The sequence below is a fragment of the Protomyctophum bolini genome (genome assembly GCF_963924005.1).
Source record: "Protomyctophum bolini genome assembly, chromosome: 22".
Lineage (NCBI taxonomy): Eukaryota > Metazoa > Chordata > Actinopteri > Myctophiformes > Myctophidae > Protomyctophum > Protomyctophum bolini.
The window spans coordinates 9,899,367-9,912,012 of record NC_137883.1 but is presented as its reverse complement, the minus strand read 5'-3'; the positions used below and the strand labels follow the sequence as shown (position 1 = coordinate 9,912,012).

General features: G+C 39.3%; 1 protein-coding gene and 1 long non-coding RNA gene across 2 annotated transcripts; both read left to right on the top strand.

Annotated features, from left to right (window-relative positions):
* The first annotated feature begins 1,348 nt into the window (after positions 1-1,348).
* On the top strand, positions 1,349-4,250 carry LOC308309981. Its single transcript, XR_013963444.1, has 4 exons — positions 1,349-1,470; positions 2,542-2,683; positions 2,901-2,938; positions 4,112-4,250. It is a non-coding gene; the product is annotated as an uncharacterized lncRNA (long non-coding RNA).
* Positions 4,251-4,279: 29 nt separating this feature from the next.
* Positions 4,280-8,845, top strand: LOC308309608 (interferon-induced very large GTPase 1-like; the record flags this gene model as incomplete). The annotated part of the gene is made up of 2 exons (XM_080755517.1): positions 4,280-7,367; positions 7,689-8,845. Coding segments are annotated over 2 exons (4,245 nt in total), but the record flags the coding sequence as incomplete, so codon positions are not given.
* Positions 8,846-12,646: the final 3,801 nt, after the last annotated feature.

The following is a 12,646-nucleotide window of genomic DNA, read 5'->3' as shown; positions in this document are numbered from 1 at the left end:
CAATACAAATCTATCTATCAATACAAAAAAGCAGTTTTCCCAAATTGAGTTTTCCACCTGGAACAAAGAATCTCCACTTCAGTTGCTCACATACACCAAACCTTCCAGTTTTATTCATATCTATTTCCTGCAGGTATTTACAGAAAGGTTTGTTGATATATTAATATAATATAATTATATATACATAGCATGATTTACATCTTTTATTCCTAAAAACAACAAAATTGGCCTGTTGACAGTATTTTCTGATTTCTGGAGCGATGAGAAGAGATATTCTAAAATCCCCTCATTTGTAATTTCCTTTGTCTCTATAATATGTCAAGAAAACGAAACAATAATTTTCAACCTGCAGGGCCTTATCCGATCTTCAGATGTATTATCCCAAAAAGTATGCAAATTAGCACATATAATGCAGAATTTGCATATTTAAACATATAATTTCAGAAAACTTGTGATAGAAAAGCCAAGTCTTACTCTTAATGTAAGTATCAACTGGAGAAGTGTCATTGTGATAGCTATTAGTTAACGTTTTTACCCTATTTATCTGTAGTGTGTCATAAATGAACAACATGTCAGCTTTATAGAGGGTATATGCGCGTGGCAAAAAACTATTTCTGGCCTTGACAGCCCATTCATCCAAACAGAAAAGTCCTGTCTGATTGCATTACACAATGTTAAACTCACCAACATTGCAGCTGTACGAAAAGCTTGAATTATCCTCTTTCTATCTGCAAAGGATAAAAATCCCCTATAGAAACGTTATGAGCTACTTTCTGTCAAGAAATGCCCTGCATTTGATTATTTTGCAGATATAAGTGTCAGAGTTCGGAAGTGCTTGTTTTCAATAACACAACATTTTGCTGCCTCCTGCATTATGTGACATTTAGAAACAGGTGGTACGCAGGACGGGATTTCCAACGAGCGCTTCCAAACTCCAACACTCCATGCTGCTCAATGTTTTGCCACTCAGTCTAGATGAGGGGGGCGTGTCCTGATGGGAAAAGCATGCATGTGCATACTCTCTATAGTCACAGTTTACAAGTGTAAAACAGTGTGAAATTAGTTTTTGTGCATCACTCCATTGTTTTTATAAATAAAGGGAAACAAATAATCTAAATATTTACACATAGTAGCTGAGATAAGATATAAAGGCGTGTGAGCAATGCACCTGATGATACGCTATCGACGTTAGTTAAAGGGATATTTCACTTAAGTGAACACCCCAGACGTTTCTTTTACATGACCGGGGGTCGTGAATCGTGATTTTTACATTTAAATGAAACAGCATGAGATGTGAACTGTATTGTTTAACCTGATTATTATTATTATTATTTGTTTTAATCCAAATAGGTTCAAGGAACACTAGACTGTGAGAGGGGGGGAAGAAGAAAAATGGAAGAGGAAGAAGGGGGAAGAAGAAAAAGAGAAGAAAGAAGAGAAAAGGAGAGAAATCTTGAGAAAAGGAATAAGGTAAGATGACATACCTTTCAAATGTTTTTTGAATAATTTACTTTAAAGCAGGGGATTTTAACCTTTTTATACCACCACAGAAGAATACTGTACTCTCCAAGTACCACCATAATAACTGATGTTAAAATACAGCAGCGTAGACCTGCCCCATCCTATTCAGGATCAATTGTTCGTTTTTTGTTCCATTCCTAAGCCAATAATCAGCAGTGTTGTTCAAGTTGCTTTTAAAAAGTAATTACCGTATACCAAATAGTAGCCCGGGATGTTAATATGCAAAATCGATTCGGACCCCGGGCGTTTATAAGGACCTAGGCCATTATTTGCCATAGGCTGTTATATATTTAGGCCTGGAAATGGGGTAAAAATACATTTGGAAATGTTGTAGAATATGAATTGTTAAAAAAATGAATTGTGGGAACTAAACTTGTGGGAACCCTGACTGTAGCAATATCAATGCTACCAATACACCAACAACCTCTGCGTCCATGTCTTACAAACAGACCATCATGATTTGCTTGCTGGACCTATAATTAATTAATTAGCATTACATTTCCACTCGCCCATATAAATAAAAAGCAAGATGGCTGCCGTCAAGTCATTCCATTGGCCAGTTAATGAAGCCGGGATCTTCCCCAGCTTCCGTCATTGGTCAGTTATGTTAATGAAGCCTGGAGCGCCGTGAATGGTGGATTAATGAAGCCCCCTCCTGTGATTCGTCAGTTAATGAAGCTCGAAGCCCAGTGAATGGTCAATTAATTAAGCCTACTTACAGTCTTGCAGGGGCTGGGTAGAGCTATGCAGACACAGTCAGTTGACTCATTCTAAACAGTAACATCATGCAGTATTCATATAGGTATTAGGTGCAGAAGAAGTTTCCCAAAACAGCAATTTTCATTGGCTCATAAAAACTTAATTTTTTCACTTAGAAAAAATGTGCTACGATTATTTGTCCGTATAGGTCCAAAGTTCAAGTGTATTAGTTTTCGTGCATTTTGATCAAAGATTCTGGGAGGAGATACATTTTAACTGTTTTTCATATACCGGTAATTCAAAATGTTTCCATTTTCTTAGAAAGCTGATGGTCCTGGAAGCTCAGAGAAGGAGGATGGTCCAGGATGTTCCTGGAAGCTCAGAGACAGCGGATGGAAAAAGTCTTCAAAGACCAGCAGCACTAATCCTGATGATAAAACACACATACACACACATGATAAAAGTGAGACAGGTGCAATTATTCATAATTTCAATACTTGAATATTTAAACTTAAACAACAACAAAAACTGACAAAACCAGAACATTTTTGCAATTGCTTTTTGCAATGACTTTCAGGAAAACATTTGCAATCACAAAATACTGTAACTTTAGCTTTTAAAGTAGCATTAAGATGCTTACTATAGGTTTAACCTTCTTTAATCCTTATTGATTCAAACAGGTTCCGCCATTGAAGACAAAATCAAGAACAAGGATGATGTAAGTTATCTTAATTTTTTAAGTTAAGTGCATTATTTAGTCCTGACCTGACTGTTTGCATCATATCGGATTGATTTAATTGTAGTGTGAGTGATATTTTTTGTTAAAAGGTTAAATCACTATATTCTGACAGTAATCATTGTAGCTCAAGTAGCTGCTTTTGTATCAAACCCTTTCCTCTTTACTGAGCCTACTGTCATTGAACTGCTGTCCGATAAAATGCAGGATGTGTTTGCATTAACTTCAGATATTTAAATGGAGATTATTGGATTAGTAAGTGACTGTCACCTGCAGGTCAGAGCTAAAGAGAAGGAATTTTGGTCTCTTGTAAGCAGAGAAGTATCCCCTGATTGTGTCGTGTGCACTGAAGCTGCATGCCTATACTTTGGTTCCACGTACTTATGTGAAATGGCCTTTTCACAAATGAAAATAATAAAATCCAAGTTTAGAACTCGTATGACTGACTCACATCTTAATGACACCCTCAGACTGGCAATCACTAAATATGAACCAGATTTAGTATTTCTAATACTAATTATTTCTAATTTGTCTTAATATTATTTGACATTGATAATATAACTTACTATAAGTATTTATTCTAATTTAAGCTTTAGTCTTTGTGTGGATGTGTGCACATGCATTGAGCCTGTCAGAAATAGCAAAAAAACAAGTGTTTTTTCTAACACGTTTTAGTGGTAGATCTTGGCTTACAATTGGGAATAAAATGGGCTCTTGGGCTTGAAAAGGTTGGTTACCACTGCTATAGAGTGTGTTCAGTAACAGAGGTCTCCATGTCTCTCCAGCTCTTTAATAAACAGAAAAGGCATTTTCAGGTAGGTGACAAGATTTCAGCCAATCTGTATCCTGATTGCAATGCATTTTCTGTTAAAAAAAAGCTGGAGAGACATGGAGACCCCTGTTACTGAACAAACACTCTATAGCAATGATTACTGTCACAATATAGAGCTATTTAACACCGTTACTGAACACACACTCTATAGCAATGATTACTGTCACAATATAGAGCTATTTAACACCGTTACTGAACACACACTCTATAACAATGATTACTATCACAACACTTATTTAAAAAAAGAAAATCACTACCTTTAACATCATTATGTGTAAATGTATTAACTTTGTTTTCTATGTGTTTTCTTTTTCTTTTTAAAGGTTGGCAAAGTACACAAACCTGTGAAGAATCACATCGTCCCAGAAGAGCAACTTCGGAAAGTCGATGAACTGTTTTCTAGACTTAACCTCAAACACCACTATAAAGATAAGTTGACTACTGCTGACTTTCTGAAAATTCTCCCTTCTATAAAGAAGCATGATGAAATAACTGAGAAAGACGTAGCTCACACGTTCCTTCAGAAGTTGTTGATGCTAGACCACAGAGCCAGGTACATCCCAGTAGCAGTGGGCAGTACCGAGGACAAGCATTCAGCAATTACTGAAGTCGCTGATGACGTTGACACAGAAGACTGTGACTTTGATATTATATTCGGCTCCAATGTAGACACTAGCCAGAGCCTGAAGCAGAGCCACGTCCATCCGATGGATGTTCAGATGGCTGTGTTTCACTGCTCAGATAGCTTCCTCAGGCAGAACATGATTACTAAACTAGCCCAGTGTCAGTATGCCTTACCTTTGCTAGTGCCAGACCCGTTCACAGGGGATATCGAGTGTCCTTTATGGACTTTTAGACAACTCAGAAAATCCTGGAAGGTGACTGATAAATCAGGTTACATCACAAGTAAGAACATGCCCATCTGTCAAGCTGAGATACCTATGGTGTCATTTTTCCGTCTTGGCTCCGACACCTCTGTCGGAGATGATCACACCTTGTCGTCATCTAAATCTCAGCTGATGAATACCATAGTCAATGACCGTCACAGCACGTTCTTTCATAGGCACTGTCCAGGCGCCACCAAATCTCACTGCCTGATAGATGGTATGGCAGAGATTGCCTGGTATTTCCCTGCTGGAAAAGCCAATGACACTTTCTCTGACTGCGTTGCCTTCTGTAACCTTCATGGAGATGCTGTATTACATGAAAAACAGCGTGAGATACTGATCAACAAGGCTTCAGTCAACGTTGTCCTTGTACCTACTCTGGGAAAAGGTGACAAAGGTTGGAAAATTCTGTCAGACCTTTTCAAGCTTCCAAATCATCTCATTTGTCTCCGAGCTGATGATGATTCTGCTACAGCTGGGATAGGATCAGGAAAATATAAAATGGGTCTGAAGGGTAGAAGTCAGTCAGATGTGGCTACAGAATTGAAAACAATACTTAGAAAGATTTTGTCAACACCACATAAATCCTTCCAGCTTGATACCATGGCAAGTGCCTCTGGAATCAGAACAGATGAAGCTGAACGCCCATGCCAAAGAGGGAAATCTGCTGCTGTGCAGATTCTGACATTGCTTCAAGGAAAGAAGCTTTCAGAGATCAAAGACACATTTCTGCCATGCCAAGGCAAAATGTGGCATGAGTGGTGCAAACTCAATAAAGATCGGTATCGTCTCCAAGGAGACGAGAAGGAGAAAGACAAATCTAAAAAAGAAAAAGAAATGGAGCAAAAAAGAACTGAACAACGACACAAATCCTCCAGTGAGCTGATGAAGCTGTTTGTTCAAAACCTGCAGTCTCTGAAAGGGGATGAAAAACGTTACTTCCTAAAATGGATTGGAATCTTACTGGATACCTTCTCAACAGACGATCTTTATCAAATCAACCAGGAATATGATGCAAAGTGGTCAGCGGTCTTGGCTTTGAAAAAGAAGCGTGACAATCCAAAACAACTGGAGGAGAAGCAAAAGGAGTTGGAAGTCATTGCCGAGAAACTGTATTCAGCGACAGTTGGATTTGAGCACATCCTGAGAGAATTGGGACAAATGTACGAAGCTCATGCATCTCCAAATAAAGTAGGACACTCTGAATACCCCAAGCTGGCTGCAGAGCTCATGATCGCAGGACATCCAATGGAGCTGATGGACGGAGATGCAGCTCACGTGCCTTTAACGTGGATCACCAGTGTTCTAGACGAGGTCGTCAAGACACTGGGAGACAAGAGGGTTTTTGTCTTGTCAATTTTAGGCATCCAGAGCAGCGGCAAATCCACCATGCTGAACGCAATGTTTGGATTGCAGTTTGCGGTGAGCGCCGGCAGGTGCACCAGAGGAGCCTTCATGCAGCTGGTGAAAGTGTCAAAGGAGAAACAGGAGGTCTACCAGTTCGACTACGTCCTGGTCGTGGACACCGAAGGCCTGCGTGCTCTCGAGCTGGCGGGGAAGAATACGTATCACCATGACAACGAACTGGCAACGTTTGTCATTGGCCTGGGAAACATGACTCTGATCAACATCTTTGGAGAGAATACGTCTGACATGCAAGACATTCTTCACATTGCCGTTCAGGCCTTCATGAGGATGAAGAAGGTTAAGATGACTCCAAATTGTATGTTTGTTCATCAGAATGTCACAGATATCGAGGCTGGTAACAAAAACAAGGAGGGGAAGAGACGACTACAAGAAGATCTTGATGCGATGACGAAGCTAGCTGCCAAGGAGGAAGTGGTCAATGCAGAGTTCTTCAGTGATATAATTGCATTTGATGTGGAAACCGATGTGAAATACTTTGCCCAGCTGTGGGAAGGCAGTCCACCCATGGCTCCTCCAAACCCGGGCTATAGTGAGAGCATCCAAGATCTGAAGGACATGATCCTCTCTAAAGCAAAAGAGTCTCGTGGAATTCCACTGTCAGAATTCAAAAGCACCATCGAAGACCTCTGGAATGCCCTGCTGAAAGAAAACTTTGTTTTCAGTTTCAAAAACACAAGGGAAATTTCAGTGTACAGAACACTTGAAGAAGAGTATGGGAAATGGACCTTTGCTTTAAGGCAAGCCATGTTGAACACTGAAAACCAACTCCACACCAGGATTGATAATGGCACAACCATTGTCAAGATTCAAAATGAGCTCGTCAAAGGAATGAACAAGTCTCATGAAGAAGTGGTACAACAGATGAAAGAGCACTTTGATGCCATTAAAGATAAAGACATACTGGTTCAGTGGAGAGGACGATTTGAAAACAAAATTAAAGAGTTCCATGGTGAACTGGTGAAAGGATCCAAACAGAAGCTTGAGGAGATTATTCAGCAGAGAGATGCTCGGAAGAAGCTGGATGATAAGAAGACGGTGTACGAGAACAAGCTGCTACAGGAGAGCAAAGCCCTTGCCGGTCAATTAAAAGGGGAGGCAAAGGGAGAAAAGGAACTCAAAAAGGCGTTCAATGTTCTTTGGGAAATTTGGGTTACTGAATTCAAAGCTGATATTCCTTCCATAAAAGAGATCAACATTCAAGAGGATGAAGATGATATCTTTCAGGAGATGGGCATTGAGCATTATCATGGACGCAGAAGCTGTGGTAAATACAAAAACCTATCACATCTAGGGGATTATTCAGATTATGTAAGCCCTATAGGCCTGGTCTCTAAAGGGTGGAAAAAGATTGGGTTTAATGCAGACCTACTTCCTTATGAAAAGGCTAGAACCTTCATTCGCAATATTGTGGATCAATCCGTTGCCTTGATTGAGAGCAAACCTGTTCGAACCAGAGGCTACAATAGCAGTTACTTGCAAGAACTAGCAAAGAAGGTCATACACCAGTTCAAACAATTTGATTCAGCCAAGTCATACGCCCTTAAACCTGCGTTTAAAGTTGATCTTTTACTTCATGTATTTCAAGCTGCAGAGAGTTGTCTTTCCAAGTCTCACAAAGAATTCAAGATCAACAATGATCCACTCACTCATTTGGAAGAACAAAAGGACCAATACTACAACGTGTTCATAGGCTATTTTAAAGGAAACTCTTCTGCTGCTGTGCTCGGTGAGTTGATCTGTAGCAAACTTAAGGAGTCTGCCACTCAGTCTGTCTATGACAAGACCGCCCTTCACTTGGCTGGAGAGATGAAAAGTAGTCTCTCTCCCTTCAGCGGGAACAGGGTGAACTTGGAGAGACACGTTTTAGGAGCACTGGCAGAGGGAGCGGACTTTGACAGTTACATGAACTACATCACAAAGCCAAGGAAACACATGGAGACATTTATAAAAGAAAAGGTGAAGGAATACATCACCACCAACCATGACAGGGTACTCGGTATCATGAAGAATCATGTGGATGATGTGTGCCAGCTTCTGGATCAAGCAGTGCATGACGCGACAGAGAAAGTCACGACTCGGAAAGGAAACACCAACATGTGGCTGGAGGAGTTTTCCAGTCTGTTAAAGGATGATCTAAGATTCGACACAAACTGCAAGGGAAACTTCAATGACATAAACCAATTTGATTTTCTTAAAGATGAGATCAAGAAAGGTCTCCGTTCCATGAAGGAGGATTTAAACAGCCTCTCGATCAACACGGAGGATGTCCGTGTGAGCCCAGATCAAATTCTCATCGACCATTTGTGCAAGTGTTGCTGGGCACAGTGTCCGTTCTGTGGCGCCATTTGCACCAACACCCTAGAGAATCACATTCCTGACGACGATCACAACGTCCGTTTTCATCGTTCGCCAGGGATTTGCGGATGGCACCTTATAGGCACACTAATACTTTCTCTTCCTTTCTGCACAACAGAGGTTGGAGGTGATGGAAGTTTCTACAATTCAGCAGATTGTTCAGATCTCTTTCTGTTCAAAGAGTATCGAAAAGCTGGTGAAAAGTATGCCAACTGGAAGATCACACCTGATGAATCAAAATTGGTTTACTGGAAGTGGTTTATCTGTGCATTTCAAGAGGAACTGGAGAATAATTATGGCAAAAAGTTTGTGGGCAGCCAAGGGATTCCAGAAGAATGGAGAGAGATCACCCAAAAGGAAGCTATTGAAAGCTTGAAGGAGATGTAATCTGTGACTTGAAACATTCACAACCCTCTTCAAAGTGACACAATCCGATACCATCGTTTGATGACTCTTAACACTTGAGTGTTTTTGAGGTCTTTCTGACCCATTTTGAGATTTTGAAGTTGATTATCTTTGCCCGTGAAGCTCTCAGAAGGTTTCCTTCCATGACCTTTCGTAAATATTCGATTCAAATCAACTGTTCTTTTTTTTCTTTTACATCTGAAACATTTTCTAAATAGGAATGTCGGCATACTTATAGCATCTCTGCCTGTTTTTTTTTTAAATATATTTTTTATCCCACGATTTTGTAACCCATTTTTCACCCTTGTGTCAATCATCATCTGTGATCCTGGGCTCTACACACCCATTGTCCAATTTAAAAGACAATGTCTCTACCCCGCTGGGGGAGGTCAAAGCCTCTGGAGACAGCCAATAACAATGTCTCTACCCCGCCGGGGGAAGTCAAAGCCTCTGGAGACAGTAGTCAATAACATTGCATGAACAAAGGTATTTTTGACCTGAAGTCAGCTTGTGTGGTGCCTGGCCTTACTTCAGACATGCGAGTGTTAAAGAACACTAACAGCTAAATATACACAAAACAACACATCTGTGGCGTAGTAGTGAGCAAAAGTAATTTGATGCTGATTAGACTTAACCTGACTCCGTCAGATGATGGCAGTATTGAGTTCACAAATTGTGAACTTGTGAAATTGCAAATTGCAATATTAGTCCTAGCCAGACACACAGACTCACTCACAGACCTATAGATGGCCCCATGTGGATTTTATTATGAAAATGTATTAGAAGAAGGCTTGGTTAACTTTAGTTTTTAAAGGCAACTGAGATTCCCAAAACACATTCTGTTGAATAATATGCAGAACTAAAAGTTTTTTTGATTCTACATTTATGTATGCGACAATTAAGTCATCATACAGACTAGTTTCTGAATATATTATGTACTTTCTCCTTTATTTCATCATGATAAAGTGAACATTTAACTGTCACATGAACATATATTTCTTTCATTCAAAATGTGTCATTTTCTATGTATTTAGATTAAGATTTATCACAGGGTGTTTGAGAAACAGATTAAACAATATGCAGCATTTAAGAAGACTTCATTTGAAACAAAAACATGAAAATATGTTTTACTTTCTAAAATATGGTGGAAACAAATATTGATGAAAATATGTATTACTTCATCGACACGTCATTTTAAATCTGTCCATTTTCACAGAACATTATAGAAGTGATACATGGATACCGGTACTACTTTATTAGTTGATTGAACTTTTTGTTGTAAGTCATTTACTGTAAATCATCAAATAAATATTTTGTAATTGATCAAAACATCTGATTGTTTTTTGTATAACTGAAAGTTAGTTAGTTAGTTTAATTCGTCCACAATGTGGGAATTTTTCTTTGGTCAGTACTAACAACAAAACAGCAAAAACACTTACACACAATTATGTTCATGGCAAAAAGCAACAACAGTGACAAATACAAGTAGAAAGATTGTATTATCAGATTCAATATATCCATTAGAGTGTATTGTTTAATGCAGGGGTGGGAAACTTTGACGATGGAGAGGGCCACTATATTTCCGCACACCCTCCAGAGGGGCCACATTGCATTACTGTTGTAGCAAAAATTGCTGATCTACAAGCTCAAAACGCATCGCACTGCGATGAATTTTGAGCTTGTAGATCAGTTAGTTTTGCTATATTTGAATTGAAATGCTGAATTTTCAAATTCCTTTAAAATGCCTTCAATAGTTATGTTAACTTTATAAACTAAATACAAATAAATTGGACATAAACAAGACAATAATATTTTAATACTGAAGTAATTAAATTCGGTCTTGTTTGAATGTTTGGAACCTGCAGGGCCGCATTAAGTGAAGGTGGGGGCCGCATGTGTCCCCCGGGCCGCCTGTTGCCCATGCATCGTTTAAAGGACCGTTATTGACAATGAGAAGATTATACAGTTTAATGTATTAAAGGGTTCATGACATTAATGTTCTTTCATTAATACATTTTGTTTGTTTTGTTTTATGACCTCAGTTATACCCAAAAATCTGAACTTTGAACATTCAGTGGATTTTCTGTGGGCTGGGATTTTCTCTGTGTCTGTGAAGCTTTTTGAGCTGCAATGAAAACAGGAAAAACATGTGACATCTGCTGGGAAATTCCCATTGACATATATGGGATTTGCTGGCTCTTATGTCACATTCCACAGGAAGATCTGAGCACTTGTTTGAGCCAGAAAACCCCAGACCACAATCTACTCACAGAGAAACATGAGGTATTTCAGAAAACTGCCAGGATTTAGACGTTTTATTTTTATTTTTTTCGAGTCAGGCCTAAATGGGTTGAAGAATGACCACACCGATTTTCATTATACATTCATGGTCTTCACTTCCGCTCATGATACAACGGTTACATTTCTTTTTGGGTCATCTACTTGGTCTGTGTCTCAGAGAAGGGCTGTGGCCTACCAGTGACATCATCGAGTGGGAATCCAAGCTTAGAAATCGCAGGCTTGCGCTACATTCTCGCGCTACATTCTCGGGTTAATAAAAAGGTTTTCAAGGTTTTTGACGCGCTGTGAGCTTCTGCTATCTGCTATTTTCAAATCGACAAAGAAAAAATAGGGTTAAAGTCGTTTTGATGCTATATACTGTATTAATTCATTTTGCTAGGGACCCGCATGGAACCCCTTCAAGGACCCCTGGGATCCCCAGACCCCACTTTGAGAATCACTGGTCTATAAATATATTTATGTACGGAGGCAAGGGATGTGTGGTTGCTTTCCCTCAGCTAATTATCTCAACAATGGTGTGCTTACGTTTGGAGGAACTCAACCTTGTCGTGTTCAAACGGTTTTATACCATCATATAGGATAGGATAGGATAGGATAGGACATAGGAGAAAAAAAGTGCTTTTAAAAAAAAGGAAGGAGTGAGGTTTCCCCATGAACAGCATCCGTATTCTGGGTGAAACGTTCTTCGAAAATCTACAAGTTCACAACAAGGAGCAACACAGCACATTGTGAGCTTGTAGGTTACTACTTTTAGTGAAGATATTTGGTGTATAGAGGGATAATGCGACTGGGCCTAGTATAGAACCCGGTGGGACTCTGGTCAACTAGAGGGTTTTAGTGGTTAAAAACATTTACATTTCAATTCAAGTCATATAGAAAGAGACTGATGATGAATTGTGACTTTTAAATTACTTCCTTGCCTTCCTTGCCATATTTTTATTTTCTCACTAGCACTATTCTCCCCCCTCAGGCTTTCTGCTGGTCCCGCTCTGCCATTTTCTACTAATAGTTATTATTATTGCTCTCTCCCTCTCTCTGAGATTAAAGCAATTTTTATTCCAACCATTTAGCCATAAGCTGTAGACAAGCAGAGTTCAACAGCAAGTCAAATTTAATTTTGACTTTCTTCGACTTTGACATTCAGCCGTCATATTTAAAATCTTAGTTCTGGGTTGTAGTATTAGTTGTAGTAGTAGTATTGTGGTCTTTGAGGTACTCTGGCATTAAAAAGTATAATGATAAATGAATGATGCTGGTCATGAAAGCAAAGAGGCCTGGAGGCACCTTCAGTTAGGGTAGAGAGATAAAAGAACACCACAGTGGGGGTTCTTAAACGCATATTTAACATTTCTGGCTTAGATGTGTGCGTACTGCATGCTCTGTTTGATTTCCGTGTATTTGAAGTATCCATCTCTCTTTGTGCCTCTTTCTATACAGTTCTCAATTCTTTGTTATTTGCCTATGTCTCTCTCCTTCTATCCT